The sequence below is a fragment of the Pleurodeles waltl genome, chromosome 9, assembly GCF_031143425.1.
Source record: "Pleurodeles waltl isolate 20211129_DDA chromosome 9, aPleWal1.hap1.20221129, whole genome shotgun sequence".
Lineage (NCBI taxonomy): Eukaryota > Metazoa > Chordata > Amphibia > Caudata > Salamandridae > Pleurodeles > Pleurodeles waltl.
Genome location: NC_090448.1, coordinates 976,703,104 through 976,720,550, shown reverse-complemented (window position 1 = coordinate 976,720,550; position 17,447 = coordinate 976,703,104). Strand labels below are relative to the sequence as shown.

Sequence of the window (17,447 nt, the reverse complement as noted above, 5' to 3'; positions counted from 1 at the left end):
CCCCTATAACTACCCAACTGAAAAAACCAAAGGTTACAGGGATGCTGTACTTGGGAAATAGAATTTAAAAAAACATAGAAATTAATTTAAAAAAACAAAGGTTATAGGGGCATTATAGTTAGGCACACATTTTACACATATAAAACCATAGAAATTAACATGTTATTTCCCCTATAACAACCTAACCCTGCGCATGGTCTTTGGCTGTGGGCATCGGGGATTTTCCGGTCGCGGGCCAAAGGCCGTGCGCATTGGGGGTTGGCTGAAGGGCCTGGCCCTGCAGCCAACCCCTATAGCCACCCAATCCTGCAGTGGGGGTTGGCTGCAGGTCCACACAGCCCCTCTCCCCAAGGGCCAATCTCAGCCCGAGGACTCCATCCCACGGGGCCCAGCTGTGTAAACTGGGTGCCCCCAGGGCACCCAGTCACAATTTTTGGGAACGAGGGGGAAGCCTGAAGGTCCCCATGGTCTCAGCCAGCTCCCCACCTCCTGTGGTAGCCAGCATTGCTGTCCCAGAGAGGGAGCTGCAGCTACTAAAGTAGCAATGTTTCCTCTGTTTCACTGCCTGTATCTCAGTGGGCAGAAAAACAGAGAAAACCCCAGCTCGCACCAAGTGAGAGCTGGTTGACATGTTTCACTTACTGCAAGCACAGTTTTTGCTCTGAATTGGTGGGAGCTTCCAGAGCAAACGGTTATGTCCCGGGGTGGGCTCCCTGGGACATAGCAGGAGCCCGCCCTGGCTGGTGGTGGTCCCCAGGGCCATCTTTGGCTCCTCGAGGGGGGCCTCGTGGCCTGCTTCCAACGAATAGCCCTCGGGAGGTGGTGCTCCCTGGGGCTCGGGGATCCGAAATGGCCCACTGTCTTCTTTAAAATGAGCCTCAGGGAGATGGTGGTCCCTGGGGCTGTGGTGGGGGGGGGGGGGGCAGCCCCTCTCCCCCTGCATTCAATTTAAATTTGTACCCCAGGGATATGGCGGTCCCTGGGGCTGCGGGGGGGGAGCAGAGCGCCCTTCCCCACATTCCATTTAAAGTTCTGCCCCGGGGAGGTGGCGGTCCCTGAGGCTACGTTGTTTCCCCCCCCCCCCCCCCCCCCCCCCCCCCCCCCACTCAAACGCATTGAATTTTAATTTGTGCCTTTGGGAGGTGGCGGGTTGTGGGGCTACTCTCCCACCCCCAACCCCAATTAACAGTTTTTATCCTCCTGGGACGTGACCCCACCTGGGGGCTGTTAAAAGAACAAGCGTGGGAGCTCACACTTTTTATTTTTTATTTTAAATCAACTTTATGGTGGATCCGTGTCAAAAGTGTTAAAAAATATATATTTTTCTTTTGTAAGCCCTGGGGGGGTCCCTTTGGAACCTCAGCACCAGAGTTAAAGGGTCAGGATAACTCTACCCTGGCCCCTTTAGGTTGAGCACCCAAGAGCTTTCATCTGTTGTAAGTATTGTGGACTTTTAACCACGCCCGTCTCGCGCACATCACTTTCATGTTCGTTCCTGGCCTTGCCTTTCAAAAATCACTTGATGTCGTTGCTTTACGTTTGTCCCACCTTGAGGCTGTTTTTGTCATGCCCTTGCATACTGGCCCTTTTACATGGATTATTGCATGATTGCTGATTAACTTCAGCGTGGACAAACTATTTTTTTTTTCTCTTTTGTCTCTCCCCTTCGTGCTGCATGACGGCCATGTCACGAACAAGCAAAACAGCATAAAATCGATCTGTGGTATTGGAGCGCTGGTCATAATATTCAGATACCCAATCAGTCATTTCTTGTGGCTCTCCCCTTAAAACACTTTAACCCCTTCGCTGCCAGGCCTTTTCCCCTCCTGTGCCAGGCCTTTTTTTTGCCTATTTGGGGCAGTTCGCGCTTAGGCCCTCATAACTTTTTGTCCACATGAGCTAACCAAGCCAAATTTGCGTCCTTTTTTTCCAACATCCTAGGGATTCTAGAGGTACCAAGACTTTGTGGGTTCCCCTGAAGGAGGCCAAGAAATTAGCCAAAATACAGTGAAAAGTTCGTTTTTTTCAAAAAGATGGGAAAAAGTGGCTGCAGAAGAAGGCTTGTGGTTTTTCCCCTGTAAATGGCATCAACAAAGGGTTTGCGGTGCTAAACTCAGCAGCTTCCCAGCTTTCAGGAACAGGCAGACTTGAATCAGAAAACCCAATTTTTCAACACAATTTTGGCATTTTACTGGGACATACCCCATTTTTGCAATTTGTGGTGCTTTCAGCCTCCTTTCAGTCAGTGACAGAAATGGGCATGAAACCAATGCTGGATCCCAGAAACCGAAACATTTCTAAAAAGTAGACAAAATTCTGAATTCAGCAAGGGGTCATTTGTGTAGATCCTACAAAGGTTTCCTACAGAAAATAACAACTGAAAAAGAAAAATATTGAAATTGAGGTGAAAAAAAACATCAATTTTTCTCTACGTTTTACTCTGCAACTTTTCCCTGCAATGTCAGATTATCGAAAGCAATATACTGTTACGTCTGCTGGACTCCTCTGGTTGCGGTGATATATAGGGCTTATAGGTTCATCAAGAACCCTAGGTACCCAGGGCCAATAAATGAGCTGCACCCTGCAGTGTGTTTTCATTCTATACTGGGTATACAGCAATTCATTTGCTGAAATATAAAGAGTAAAAAATAGCTATCAAGAATTCCTTTGTATTTCCAAAAAGGGCACAAGATAAGGTGTTGAGGAGCAGTGGTTATTTGTACATCTCTCAATTCCGGGGTGACCACACTAGCATGTGAATTACAGGGCATTTCTCAAATAGATGTCGTTTTTACACACTCTCCTATATTTGGAAGGAAAAAATGTAGAGAAAGACAAGGGGCAATAACGCTTGTTTTGCTAATCTATGTTCCCCCAAGTCTCCCGATAAAAATGATACCTCACTTGTGTGGATAGGCCTAGTGCCCGCGACAGGAAACGCCCCAAAGCACAACGTGGACACATCCCATTTTTTGACTGAAAACAGAGGTGTTTTTTGCAAGGTGCCTACCTGTAGATTTTGGCCTCTAGCTCAGCCGGCACCTAGGGAAACCTACAAACCTGTGCATTTCTGAAAACTAGAGACCTAGGGGAATCCAAGATGGGGTGACTTGTGGGGCTCGGACCAGGTTCTGTTACCCAGAATCCTTTGCGAACCTCAAAATTTGGCTAAAAAAAACACATGTTCCTCACATTTCTGTGGCAGAAAGTTCTGGAATCTGAGAGGAGGCACAAATTTCCTTCCACCCAGCGTTCCCCTAAGTCTCTCGATAAAAATGGTACCTCACTTCTGTGGGTAGGCCTAGCGCCCACAAAAGGAAATGGCCCAAAACACAACGTGGACACATCAAATTTTTTATATAAAACAGTGCCTACCTGTGGATTTTGGCCTGTAGCTCAGCCGGCACCTGGGAAAACCTAGCAAACCAGCGCATTTTTTAAAACTAGAAACCCAGGGGAATCCAAGATGGGGTGACTTGTGGGGCTCTGACCAGGTTTTGTTACCCAGAATCCTTTGCAAACCTCAAAGTTTGGCTAAAAAAACAAATTTTCCTCACATTTTGGTGACAGAAAGTTCTGGAATCTGAGAGGAGCCACAAATTTCCTTCCACCCAGCGTTCCCCTAAGTCTCTCGATAAAAATGGTACCTCACTTCTGTGGGTAGGCCTAGCGCCCACGAAAGGAAATGGTCCAAAACACAACGTGGACACAACATATTTTTTCCCAGAAAACAGAGGTGTTTTTTGCAAAGTGCCTACCTGTGGATTTTGGCCTATAGCTCAGCTGGCCCCGGGGGGGGGGGGGCAGAAATGCCCTAAAATAAATTTGACCCCCCCCCCGCCCGGGAGCGACCCTTGCCTACGGGGTCCCTCCCCCTGCGTGACATTGGCGCCAAAAAACAAATCCCCGGTGCCTAGTGGTTTCTGCCCCCTTGGGGGCAGATTGACCTAAAATCGGCCAATCTGCCCCCAAGGGGGGCAGAAATGGTCTAAATACAATTTGCCCCCCAGGGCAGTGACCCTTGCCTGATGGGTCGCTCCCCATCTCTAAAAAAACAAACAAACAAAAAAATGTGCCCTGGCGCCTAGAGGTTTCTGCCCCCGGGGGGGGGCAGAAATGGCCTAAAATAAGTTAGGCACACGGGAACTGTAGCCTTGGACGAGGTCACCTCGTCCAAGGCACAGAACTGGTTAAAATGGTAAATACTTTATGTAAAACAGAAATCCTCCCGGGAGAGCCGATACTACAATAGTCACTTCACTCTGAAAAATCGCCTCATAATGCTTTGCAGGGCATTACTTTTGCAAATCATTTTTGCTTATAACTCAGCCTGTGGTGGTCCTAGGACAATAGGACCACCACAAAAACGTGCAGCATGACACTCTTTCTGTCTAGGTCATCTCTGGGTCTCCATACTAGGTTATTGGGGACCCTAAAATAATAACCCATCCCACCATTCAATGTCTTTTTAAGCTCTTATGGCTGGAACTTTTGTTTTACAGCTGAGAGTAGTTAATGTTTTAAGGGCCTTGTTTCTAATATTGTTGCAGCAGACCTGACAGCTCTGAAAACATATAACGCACTGCTCCCTCTGGGGATTAAATATGTGGTTATAGTAATGAGGCAGTGTTGACCAATTTATGTGGCAAGAGAAGTCCAATTATGAATTTACAATACCAGTAGCTCCAACTCGAGCAAATGCGAGACGTATTGCATTACAAATGCTTGTTGTTGTTGTTTTTCCACAATTGTTTATTTGTGTTTTTTTGTTTTTTTGTTTTTTTGTTTGTTTTTTGTTTCAGGGACTTGGCTGAAGTAGAGTCCCAACATGGCTGCCAGCACTTCTGTGCTGAAGTGTTGGCAAACAATCAGATCTCAGCACAAGATCAGGATGGTTCCCAGAGCCTCTATCTATCTATCTATCTATCTATCTATCTATCTATCTATCTATTCTACACAAATTTGGGTTTTCTTTAATTTCTCCAAAGCTACTCAACGGATTTACTCCAAATAACAAAAAAGGACGCTTTCTGGACCAAGAGCTACCTTTCTGCCAAATTTGGTGTAATTCGGTACAGTGGTCTGGGCTGTAGACCTGTTCAAAATCCTTATGGGAATTAACATTGGAAACGCACTTTATTTTTTGGACCTTTTTCTCGGTTCCCCTGCTTGACGGATTACCCCAAAACTTTCCAGACAGCAGCTGAGGTGACTGTCACATTTTTGGGGCACATTTCTTGGAGATTTGTCAAACGGCGCCAAAGATATATGCAAGTCCAAAAAACACTTTTTCTATAGAATCTAGGTCCTAACTATAACTACTAGTTGGTGGACACATGTACGTCTTCACCTTGGATTACCTTTACTCTCGGAAATGGTAAACAACAAAAAAATGTAAAGCTACTACTAGGCGTAGTTGAGAATGTACACATGATGAAATCTATACTGTAGAGGGCCCATGGTGTATAAGGGATATTGCCTTTCTTAATGAATGCAATACACTAGGAGGTGTGCTTAAATGTAATTGGTGATTTTATAGAAGTTGGAACTTTTAATTAATAGGCGACTTATATTTTAATATAAAACCCATTCAAAAATTTGCTAGGCAAAAAGTGACAGACAACAGCGAGTGTGCAAGATGATTCATGGACAGCAGTGGTGCACTGGAGCAGGCAGTGTGCACACAGGTACATTCTCTGCAGTCAGCTTGCATTGGTAACTTGGGCAAAGTGTATGTATAAAGGCAGTATAGCTCTACTGAGTTTGCTGCAGTTACATAGGCAGCAGTTTGTGCGCGAAGGGGATGTTAACCAGCTGTGTGTCAAGCGAGCAAGAGGCATGAATATGCAAAAGGAAGCATGTGCAACACTGCATGTTTGTAGGGGACTTTAGTATTGATTAGTGTGAAAAGGAATTGCGATCTTAGGAGGACCCAGAAGGGAAGTAAACAGCACTGAATGTACAAAGGCCTAAGGAGCAGGTACAGGTAGTACATAAACATAAGAAGCAGTACTAGGCCTTGCGGTAATATAAAGAGGGCAGCCAGGCAGTGTGGACATACAGGCTCACGATTCACATAGCTATTTGTGCAGGTAGGTTTTGCTTTGGTTTGCAGGCACCTTAGGTTAGGAGACAAGTTCAGATTCCTGAGTCTCATAATCGTGACTGGTATACTGTGTGGGTTTAGATTTGGTAAACATCCACAAACGTGCACGTTGTTGGGTGAATATAATGGATAGAGAGCCGCCCCAATATTGTTGGAAGTGTAGGTCAAATGGTGTAATTGCTGGGATGAATGTTCTCCCTAAGGAAACTAAAATTAACAAAGCTCAAATCATTTTTCGCCTGTTTTTCTTTATGCATGAATGGTTTTGCATATTTGTGTGCATTTGCAAAAGTCGCAGCTTCCATGAGTCCTTTGGAATTATTTTAATTAAAAAAAATATATATATTAAAGTAAGAGTATGTTTATTTGACGTCCCACCTTTTGTGAATCTCGCCCATTAGCAGAGTGGGTCAGTGCTTCTGTACATAGAGTACTGCCAAGGCCACTGAATGGCCTGGTTGTCTTGTTCAAACTTCTTACCTGCTGTTAACATACCTATTAAGTGGTGTTTTTGTTCCATACCAATTTCCTGCTCACGGTTTTCTTTTCTTTTTCTTTTCTTGTTTTTTGTGGTGAACCAAACCTCTTTTGCTCATGCACACTGTTGGCTGCCAGATTATGCACCAGTATGTTTTCAGAACATGTGCCTTTGAGCACACGTGACGGAGACAAAGCCACACAGTGAAACCACAAGAAGGGCTTAGATGTAACCAAATATTCTTATGTCTGTATGGCTCACCTCTTGATTTGTATTTCATGACCGCCCAGCCACTCACCTGGGCTCATTCAGGTACTCAATGTTCGCACTAATCAGTGATATCATTTTCTCTTTCAAAGCAATCGTGAGGATGTGAGCTGCTTGTCTAAGGTGTTTTTCCACTGAGCCATGGAGGGAGAGCAACTCGCCGCGGGAGGTCATAAGAGTGCACAGAGCAGGCTGAGCAGGCTTCCAAGGATGAAGCAGCGAGCACTTTATCTTGGAATGGCAACCGCTGAATCAGACAAGGACTCTGGGTTTTCAGGTTAATGACGCTAAACCAATAAATATTTGTGTTTCTTCATGTTCACTGATACAAGTTGTTGTATGTGGGGGCCGATGTGGGATATGCAGTGTATTTCTGTTTTGTTGAAAGGGTGTTTGCCATGTTTGACTAGTCCCTCCGCTGAGTTACTGCTATTTTCAGAGTCTCCTTTGGTTTGTTTGAGGTCTGCAGAATAATTCAGAAACAGGTAAATGCAAACATTTGAACATCTCCAGAGTTAAGAAGTAAATCATTTATATATAAGAACTAGCTTTTAGCCTATTTAATATTACCTTCCATAAAGAATGCATTCGGTACATGGATAAATTCAGCGAACCTGGTACCCCTGGAGCCTGTTTCCTGTTGCACTGCAGCTTGAAAGGATTTGCCTGCATTTTCTTGTACACCCTGGTATCTAGAGCTTGTGTCGACTAGTGTGCAAGTCTGGTGAAGTACCTTTGTGGAGAGAGAGGAGTATCTAAGTCATGCACGTGCAGCCAAGTAATTATATAAGTTACGCATGTTCATTTCACTTTATAAAGGCCCCATGATTTCTACATGATTACTCAATCCTAATGCGTAAAGTCAAACCAGCCTTTTGGAAGAAATAGACTTAAAAATGAGAGTTCTATTGACTCATCTGCATAATGGAAACAAATCACCGGTGCATCTAAAAATAGTTGTAATGGTAAACCAAATTCTCTGGACAAACCTTAAAAGCAAATTTAATAACCTGTTACTTGGTCTGAAAAATCCTAGGCTGCTTCTAAAATGCAACATCGTGTACAGTGTGGAAAGTCAAAGCATCAAGTGCCCCTACACTTGGTTAAATGTTTCTTTATGGAGTATAAGAGCACTAGAACTGGTTTCAGTATGAAAAGATCAGTAGCACATCTCTTTAAAAAAAAAAAAAAACAATGTACGCACTCTGTTGATTTAAAGTATGTAGGCAATTTTAAAATTGTTCTTATGGATATCCTCCAGAGTGGTCTGGAAACTTATCCCCCAGGATAGTGCTTCACTGTTGCCATGTGGTGCCATTCGGATTTAGCAGTGACTCCATCTGCTGGATGTGACGACATCGGGGTATACTGGCTGCCAAAAGGCACTCAATATGTTCCTTTTATTGCTTTGGTCCTGTAGGACAAATATCTCCTAAAATTTCAGGGTTTAATCACTGTTGCAGATGCCTCAAGAAGATGCCCTTGTCAGACCCACATGGCATCTGCATGTGCAGTCTCAAATCCAGTCAGGATCCGTTGGCCTGAGACTTACATTCTTTTATCCAGTGTCAATCAATGAGTGGGAATACACGCTGTTTTTCATCATTTGTCTCAGGAACAGGCCAAATAGTTCTGTGTTCTCCTTTAGGTAAGTCTCCTGAGCTGGAAAGGTTTCCTAGAGGATGTCCCTCTGAAAACATAAAAAGTGAATTCGGAAATGTCGTCTTTTCTCTTGAGGAAATGGTCTATTTCCAGATCTGTTCCTTTTTAGACAACATTCCCCGATGGCTGGACTCTTCCTCATCATCAGGGAAAATCCTGACATTGAAACAGATGAAACCAGAACTTATGACTGCATGGGTGATCCTGTGCAGATCAAGGACTTTCGGCTTTCCATGCTGGGTTTGCTCAGGACAGCTCTGGTACCCTCTCGGTTATTGTCCAAAGGCGAGCTGCTGCTGCGGATATAGTGACTGGTGGTTCTGACTAAGGGTCGAGATGCTCAGCTCGGCATCTAAGAAGCAGCTCCCTCTGGTCTGTGACATCTGTGACGCTGACTCAGACTCCGTTCTCGGAGCTACTTCTGCATTGCGTTCATAGCAGAGGGCTCCAACCTTTTCGGCAGTAAGAGCTACTTGTGTTCAATGAAATTTTTCCTGAACTACTAACATTATTAGAAATGTAATAGTAACCACATTAGAGAAGATTGTATTAGTGCCCACCATATGCAAGACTACCAGTAGTGAAAACCTCTGTGCATCAGGCAAGGGTGCTAGCAGTAACGTAAATATGCATGGTCAATGTGGAATGCCGCAACATAACGGCCCCAGCTGCAGTTCCCCTTTTGCCAAGTTAATAACACTAGTAAAAGTTTCCCTCACACGGTTTGATTATTATCACTCAAATGCCAGTGTTGCATATTTACTGGAATTCCAACCTTGTTTACTCTGAACCTCAGAATATGAATTCTGAAAATACACACATTTTAATTTCAAATACACACTCTTAAATTGTGCTATACATATATTCATACATATATAAGTTTCTAATTTATCTGACTGGGCTGGACACAGGATAACTACTTGCAGGCAGCTGGAGAGCTACCTGTAGCTCACTAGCTACTCATTGGAGAAGCCTAGTTCAAAGCATTTAAAGTCATCTGATGTCATCTGGGTGGGAAAAGAGAAGCTTAGCCCATGTTTTGATGAAAAGCGTTGAGAAGGTCCTCTTCCTAGGGTCCAGCAGTTAGCCCAGATGGAAGAACTCTTTGAGTCATTTGACCCTTTTAGGTTGAGCGCGCAAGCGCTCTGACGTGTTGTAATCTATCTGTGGGCTTTTAAACATGCCCATCACTATCACGGGCTTGCCTTTCAAAAATCCTTTGTTATCATTGATAAATGCTTTGCATTTGTCCCTCCTTGGGGCAGTTTTGTTACCGCCTTGGCATTTGACCTTGTTACATGGATAATTGCACGTTTGCCGATAAGTTTGACTGCGAGTGAACTTATTTTTCCTTTTGTGTTGCTTCAAGCTCGTGATGGCCGTGGCGCTTTGAATCGGCTTGCTTATATCAACTGTTTTACTTTTCATTTTCAATTTATGTGGCAAGAAAAGCCCAGTAAAGCGTTTACAATGCTAATAGCTCTAACTCGAGCATACGCGAGACCCATTACATTGCAAATGCTTGTTTGAAATATAGGGAGACGATTATGACTGATCACTGAGGCTTCCAGCTAGTCTGCAGGATCAATGCCGTACCCTTACTGTCCTCCTTTAATGGGACGTGCTCTTTGGCACATGCCTCTCTTTTGGAGAGTAGTGTTGATGCCCTGCTGAACAATGGGACTGTAGAAGTGGTACCTATGAGAAAAAGATTTTTATTCCTTTTATGACTCCAGTGGCCCGGCTGTGTGTGACGATCGATGGCTTGGCAGGAAGGATTGTGCTCACAGCAGCCGTCCAAGAGTATGGTTCATCAGGCAGCAGCGGGGAAGGGTACACTGCCTGCTCTACCTTCTGTGTGACTCCTGGAATGAAACATTTCCTAGCATTCATAACGGACATTTTCTGTCCTGTTAAGGACATGGAGGCTACGATTATGCTGAACTTTCCAACCTTTATTTATCTCCAGTAGACTTCAACATGAATACTACAACCTTTCTCACCAAACCACAGGAATGAAACTACACATTTTTAACCAATCACAGTCTCAATAGTCCATTATAATGAGCCACTCCTCCTTTTTCATTCCTGCAACATGAGGCAGTCCTTGTAGGTTTCTTATTCTCCTTTATTAATGTTCGAACCTGAAATACAAGACACTTACTGAGATAGGTATCCTAACATAGGGAAACCCAGATAATGACATGAAAGAGGTCATAGCAGTCTCAGTCTTCTACATGAGCATCTGAAAGGAGAACAGGGTTAAGGAATGTATATTGCATGACGCCCAGGACAAATTCATTGGGGTCAGGGACAAGAGCTTTTAATGTCTGTTTGTCCAGTGGACAAGTAGACATTCTTTTTCCCTTCGTTTTTGATGTGGGATTTTTAAAAAACTTTTTCTTAACCGTAATTATGGTAAACGGGGTGAGATCGTCACCGTTATGCTCGCAGCCAAACACAGATGTCAAAAAAGGTCTTGTGAATACTAGGAAATGTTTTTGATTGGTTGGTAGCCAGGGACTGAAGGCAGACGCAATTTCCTGAATGAATCCTGTGCTCTTAGAATCTCACATCGTTCGTCACGGCCGCAAAGTGTGGTATGGCGGTGCGAGAAGGAATCCTTGCACAGGTAAAACATTAGTTCATATTAGCAAATATTACCTGGAGAAACACTTGAAGCAGGATGGGCTCAGTAGGGGGTGCTGTCTGCCAATGGCTGTGTAGAGTAATAACAGAAACACCCCATTCCTGTCTGAATGACCTAAAACGACGAGCACGGAAAAGAGGTACACTATTCCAGAGATGTACATCACACGGTCTCGACATCACTGCAGCTCACCAAACTTACATTTGGACTCCTTCATAACGCAACTCCTTTTTTTCACACATCAGGTGAGAACTTTCTATTGGTCTGTGTTTCTAGGGCTGTTTGATAGAAAGGAGCGAATGAGGCTGAGGAAATATCCAAGAATACATAAATCAACAGTTGCATTGCAGCAACCAAAATAACAAAAATCAAATGGTAATCAGAGAGGCCTGTTTGATGTAATGCAGAGCCAAACACATTACTTCTGCATGCTGAAAATAACTTCTTTGAGCTATTAGAAATACCCCCAATTCTTCCTTTACCGCAACGGGCCTCCTCAGTTAATCTGACTGCACGCACTATACAAGTTCATAGTTTCGGAGTTTCCCAGATGCATGCAAGACCGTTGCTTTCTTAGAATCCTGGGACTTGTAGTCTTATTTCACCCAGTTTAAAAGTAGGACTACAAGTGACAGCATTCTAAGAAAAAACTGGGACAGGACTCACTAGTCACTCATGCACCTGGTAAACATGGCAGCCATGCAAGCCTTCTCTTTGTAAACACATACACAGACATTGAACACTGCTCTCAAATCACACCTTTACGTTCAAGTCAGCTTTTGGTATCACAAGCTAATTGAAATAGATAATGTACCCCTCGCCCAAGTAAATTTCTTGGTAAACGGGGGCACACGGCTACAACTGCCTGTCTCATTATACAGAAATAGAAATGTTCCCAAGAGCTAACCTGGGGAAGGCTAGAGTATCATTCCCCAACTCATAATATAAGCTGTCACTGTTCGTGGCTGCTCGTTAATTTCAGAGGAAATTGTGTGTTCATTACTGGCCCTTAACTTTTCGAAGAGCAACCTTCAACTACTTTTTTAGTCTGAACTTTAAAAATAAGACCCATTGGATGTCTCAAGGACTACCAGAATTAAGTGATTCTGTGACACATCCTCATAATTCCGAATGAGCTGAACTACATAGTGTGCATATGTTCACCAAAAATATCTTGGTGAAACGGATCCACAGTTACTAAAACGTTAACCACTTGCTGTCATGCATTGGCAGGCCTTTTGTCGCGCAGAGGCAGGTCACCTTTTAGTTGCTGATTACTGTACTTTGATCTAATATTAATGTGGTGAAGCCTTTGCCCTCACAGCATTAAAATACGTAAACATGGCAAACTACTAGAACAATTCTGCTTCAAAACGTGCTGCTTTATGACACATAGTTTACCCTTTCTTGCTGCATAATTTGGTCTTTTTCTGCCACATAATTCCAGTGGCCATGGCTCTCTCACAATAGCACAGTCAGTGGGAAATGCAATGCAGAATGAGACTAGGAAACAAAGCCTAATTAACCATGCACAGTTTTTTTTGTAGAGCACAGACAGTAATATGCATTACATTTTGCTTTAAGAGTGCATAGTCCCAAAAAAAATAGAGCAGCATTACTGTACACATTTTTGTTTTAGCATTAATATGTTTCAAGTACAAACATGGACGTTTGGCTGTAGTCTTTAATTTACTTCATTTGTACAATTTAGTAGAAGTGTATATGTCTGGCATCAATTGTACAGCACAATACAACGCTGCAGGGACGTCAGTGAGACTAAGTCTATAGGCCTACTGGATGAGGAAGTTGGGCACTGCACACACCGTTTACACTGACCAAGGACATCTCACCGGCTGCTAAAGGTCATGTGATCAGTGTGTGGAATGGCTAGTGATATGGAGCCTGTGGTGAGAGTGCATGAGAAGAATCACGCAGCCTGTTGCGAGAGACTGGAAACCAAGAGAGTGGGCAGCTAACAAGTTCAGAAAGGGGTAGAACACATTGTGAGAGTGGGTAGAAAAGGGGCATGCAGATGATGGTGGAAAAGTGGAGGAGTTGGAGACCAGCATGGAGCCCTTGGTGAGACAGTGGAGAGTGGGGCATAGGATTAGCCCGTCATAGGAGAGTGGAGAAGAAAGGCATATGAAACCTGTAGAAAGAAAAATGGAGCGCTATAAGGAATGGGGCCTATTTTGTGAAAAACTGGAGGAAGAGCAGTGAAACTAGAAGTGGCAAGTCGAGTGAGAAGACAAAACTGTTTTTTTTCACCTTGCCTATCTCATATAATTAAGTAGAAAGTTGGACAAGTATATTATTTTAGAGGACACATGGATTTCTATAGTATTTGGTCGCGCTGTTTTTTTTTTTTTTTTTTTTTTTTGTATCCACACCCCTGGGAGAAAAAATCTCCAAGCAGAAAAACAGATGAAAATCCCACCTCTGTAACCAACAGAAAAAACACTTGATACTTCTACCTTACAATGAAACCTGCTTCTGGACTGAAGGCATCGTGAGCTGAGTATGGTCACACAAGGTGGGCAGTAGCCCCAGAAACCATGGGTGGGAATAGTCCTCCCTTCCGTGTCCTTAATAGAATTGAAACTTTCTGTTAGGAATGATCAGAAATGTTTCATTCTATGTCTGGACTGGATGCGATGACTATGCTTGTTCAAAGCTTGTCAGTCACTAAAGACTCCATATCCAAGACCAGTTTGAGGTAAAACCGTTTGAACATGGATCAATCAGCTGCATTAAGAATATCTGCCAAGCGGGCATCCACATTTAATTCCTTGGAAGCCATGGCATCTCTCACTGAATGAGTGCCAAATTGTGACACTTCAATGCAGCTTCTTGCATGATATTTCAGATCCATTTCACAATTGTTGGAGAAGACACCCCTATGAAAGGTTTCTTTAAGCGATATCAACAGTTGTTTTGCCTTGAGGCCTAAACTCTATCGTCCTGCTCTTGCAGGTTTCCAAGCACTTTTTTTCCAATCACAACGTAGGCAACATAACAAAAGCCAGGTAGGAAGTCGTCCGTGAATTGGATTTTGTCTGGCGGGAAATATGGAAAGTCATGCCCTCTGGGCGAACACCTATCCTGTCCGATCAAAGGCTGGTTCATCCAAAACTCTACAATGGGAAATAAGACATAATAGCATAGCCAGTTTAGCAGAGATCTGTTAACAAGAGAGAAAATCGTTTCTTGGCCAATTATTTCAAAGTGGTGCAAGACCTAGTTAACATCCCATAAAGCAGATTTTCTTGGTTCTCGTGCAAGGAGAGACGGACACCTTTCAACAGTTTGCAAACCAAGGGATGTTCTCCGACCTGATAGACCTGGATTGAGATATAATCTGCTAAAATAACTGACCTGAAGGTGTTCACCGTCCCATAAGCCAGTCCTTGCAAAGCAAGGTATGCCAAAAAATTCAAGATCTGGACAGTGTCAGACCCCAAGGTATCACAACATTTTTGTACACACCAACTAGCCTATCTCAACCATGCCGATTTATATTGTTTACTGTTACTGTCTGTCCATGCTGTGGCCAACATCCTGTCAGCCTCTCCTGAAATTCTTGGGACACTATCTTTCCCTGTAATCCTCAATGACATGAGTGGTAGTCGGCCTTGAAAGACTAATGGGTGAGGATTTCCTAGAGGACCCTTAAGGATATCTGGAGCATGGGGTAGACTGATTGCAAAATCCCAATAAAGTTCTAGAAGACCTTTCAACTAAACTTATGACCTCCCAGTAGGGTGTGATGAGGGCTACTCATACCTGCTGACGCCTCACCAGAGTTGACAATTTCATGATCATCGCAAATGGAGGGAAGACGTACCCTCGCACCCCTGTCCAATCCTGTAAGAAAGTGTCCATCGCCAGTGCATCCAGCTTCCAGCTGAAGAAGCGTTCCACCTGCTGGTCAAAGCGTGATGCAAAGAGGTCCACCTTGAACGTACCCCACCAGTTGCTGATCTGGTGGAAGACTTGCTGGTCTAATTGCCACTGGCTCGTGTCTGACCATTCTCTTGGGGACCGGTCCGCCACTTCGTTTGGAGACCCCAGGAAGGTTCTCCGCCGTGACCAATATGTTGCGGCATAGACAAAAAAGTCCTTGGCCACGTCCTCCAGAAATTTCGATCTGGGGCCTCCCAGATGATTGATATTTTTGACCACCAACATATTGTCTATCTTTAGGAGGGCACAGCAATTCACCTTTTTCCTTGGTCCAGCATCAGACTGCAATACAACCTGCTGTTAATTCCAGGCACTTGATTGGGAGTTTCTGTTCTGCCTCAGACCACTTTCCTCCTGCGAAGGAGTTCCCACATCTAGCCTCCCATCCGGATTTGTTGGCGTCTGACTCTGTGATTATATCCGGATCGGAACCGAAAATGGCTCTGCAATTCCACGCCTCCATGTAGGTGAGGCAACAAAGCATCTCTTCCCAAACCTCCGTCAGAGAAACCTTCACTGGGTATTGGACGCCCTTGCGGAATTCAAATGTTTTGAATCTCTGAAGGGCTTTCTATTGCAGGGGACGTGGGAAGATCGTTTGCATGGACAACAGTAGGAGTCCTACCACCCGAGCCACCTTGCGCAGGGGCGTTGATGGACGAGATAGGGTGTGCTTCAGCTCTCTTCAAATTTTTGCCATCTTCTGTGAGGGCAGATTCTGGGTTCTGTCTGAGTAATTGATGACCAAACCCAAAAACCTTGTCTGTTTGGACGGGGTCAGAAGGGACTTGCTTGTTTATTGCAAACTCCAAGTTTTCCAGTAAATGGATTGTTGTCTGCAGCTGTTCCGCCAGCTGGAGCGGGCAGTGGTTCATTAGGAGAAGATAATCCAAGTAGATAATAAAGTGGCAGCCCTGAGCTCGAAGGGTCTCTATTGCTGCAATGAACACCTTGGTGAAGCACCACAGTGCTGGCGCAAGAAAGAAGAATTTGGAGCTCGAATACTTGACTGCTCCACAGGATTTCAGAAATCTGCGATGAGGCGCCAAGATGGAAGCAATTAAATACGTGTCCTTGAGGTCGAGGTGAACCTTTCAATCTTCTGGAGGTCGCTAAGGAGATGGATGCCCTCCATCTTGCAATAACTGTGAACTAGTCATCCATTGAAATCCCCGAGGTTGATCTCCAGGTGATGGCCTCCATTTCGTTTCTGTACCAGAAAGATGTTGCTTAGAAAAAACCCTGGGTTGGAGAGAAGACTGGGCGATAGCTCCTTAGCGTAACAAGTCCCTCACCTCCTACTCAACTAGGACTCACTGGACCTAAGAAAAAACTAGTGAGTGTGGGCGACACTTCTGTCTCAGCAACTCCTTTTAGAAACTTCACAGGTTCTACAGTTAAAGTTCCAAGTTTGCTCAATGTCATCGCCTGTAGGAATTTGTGCCTTGATGTGTAAAAAAAAAAAAACACTGGGCACCTCTGGGTCAAGTTTATTGTACACAATATGAAGTGGGATTAAGTGTCTTTCCTGGCCTGTTCCATAACGTATGCGTAACTCTGACAATCCTTGACATGTGGACATTGCAACAAATCTAAGAAGCACAATAATATCGGTGTCATTTGACAGTACAACGACTCGTTTGGAACCATTTCAAACAACCCACTCAACATGTGGCACAAGATGAAGGTTGGCTATTAAGGGCCATATGTACGAACACATTTTCCCATTGACACAGAATGGGAAAAACGCTTTGCTACAGCTGACCCTAAGTTCTTAAACAGTATGGCCCGTACCTTTTGAATATCTCTCTGCAGGGACCAACTCCTCATTGACAATCATTCCACTTGCAATAATTGGAAATTCAGTGTTCACTGAAGCATCAGCAATGTTTTGGCGAGTTAATATCTCCAAGTTCATCTTGTTCTATGTTGATGACCAGAGTTTATCAAGTTGCACGTGTATAGGTGTTAAATGTTTGATGCAGGCAAGGTCAATTGTTCCACTTGCAGACATTCGTCTGATTCGCTCACCTTATTTGATAGATAGTTCAAGATAACTGTCAAAGACAATGTGCAGTTCTTGCAAGTTGCGCACTGACTTTGATATCTGTAGAACAGTCTGAACGACCTCTCCGAAGTTTTGCATGAATGAAATCTTCACCATTCATAATTATGAAATAAAGTCCACAACAGCAGTTTTCAATGAGGACACATTTTCGAACTGAAATTCTTCAGGGGAAAGTTTTTTTTCGAGCTCTTGTACAGGTTTGTCCTGCACTGGTTTGCTTGCAGCATCTCCATCAAATAATGCATTTGTTGGA

General features: G+C 44.0%; 1 protein-coding gene across 4 annotated transcripts in view; it reads left to right on the top strand.

Annotated features, from left to right (window-relative positions):
- CIPC (CLOCK interacting pacemaker) overlaps positions 1-17,447 on the top strand; it is a 242,607-nt gene that overhangs the window by 111,814 nt on the left and 113,346 nt on the right. For all 4 annotated transcript variants that reach the window (XM_069208432.1, XM_069208430.1, XM_069208429.1 and 1 more), the window contains exon 2: positions 6,944-7,128. In XM_069208432.1, the coding sequence (XP_069064533.1) occupies positions 6,993-7,128 (136 nt within the window). In that variant the 5' untranslated portion in view covers positions 6,944-6,992. The remainder of the gene's footprint in view (positions 1-6,943; positions 7,129-17,447) is intronic.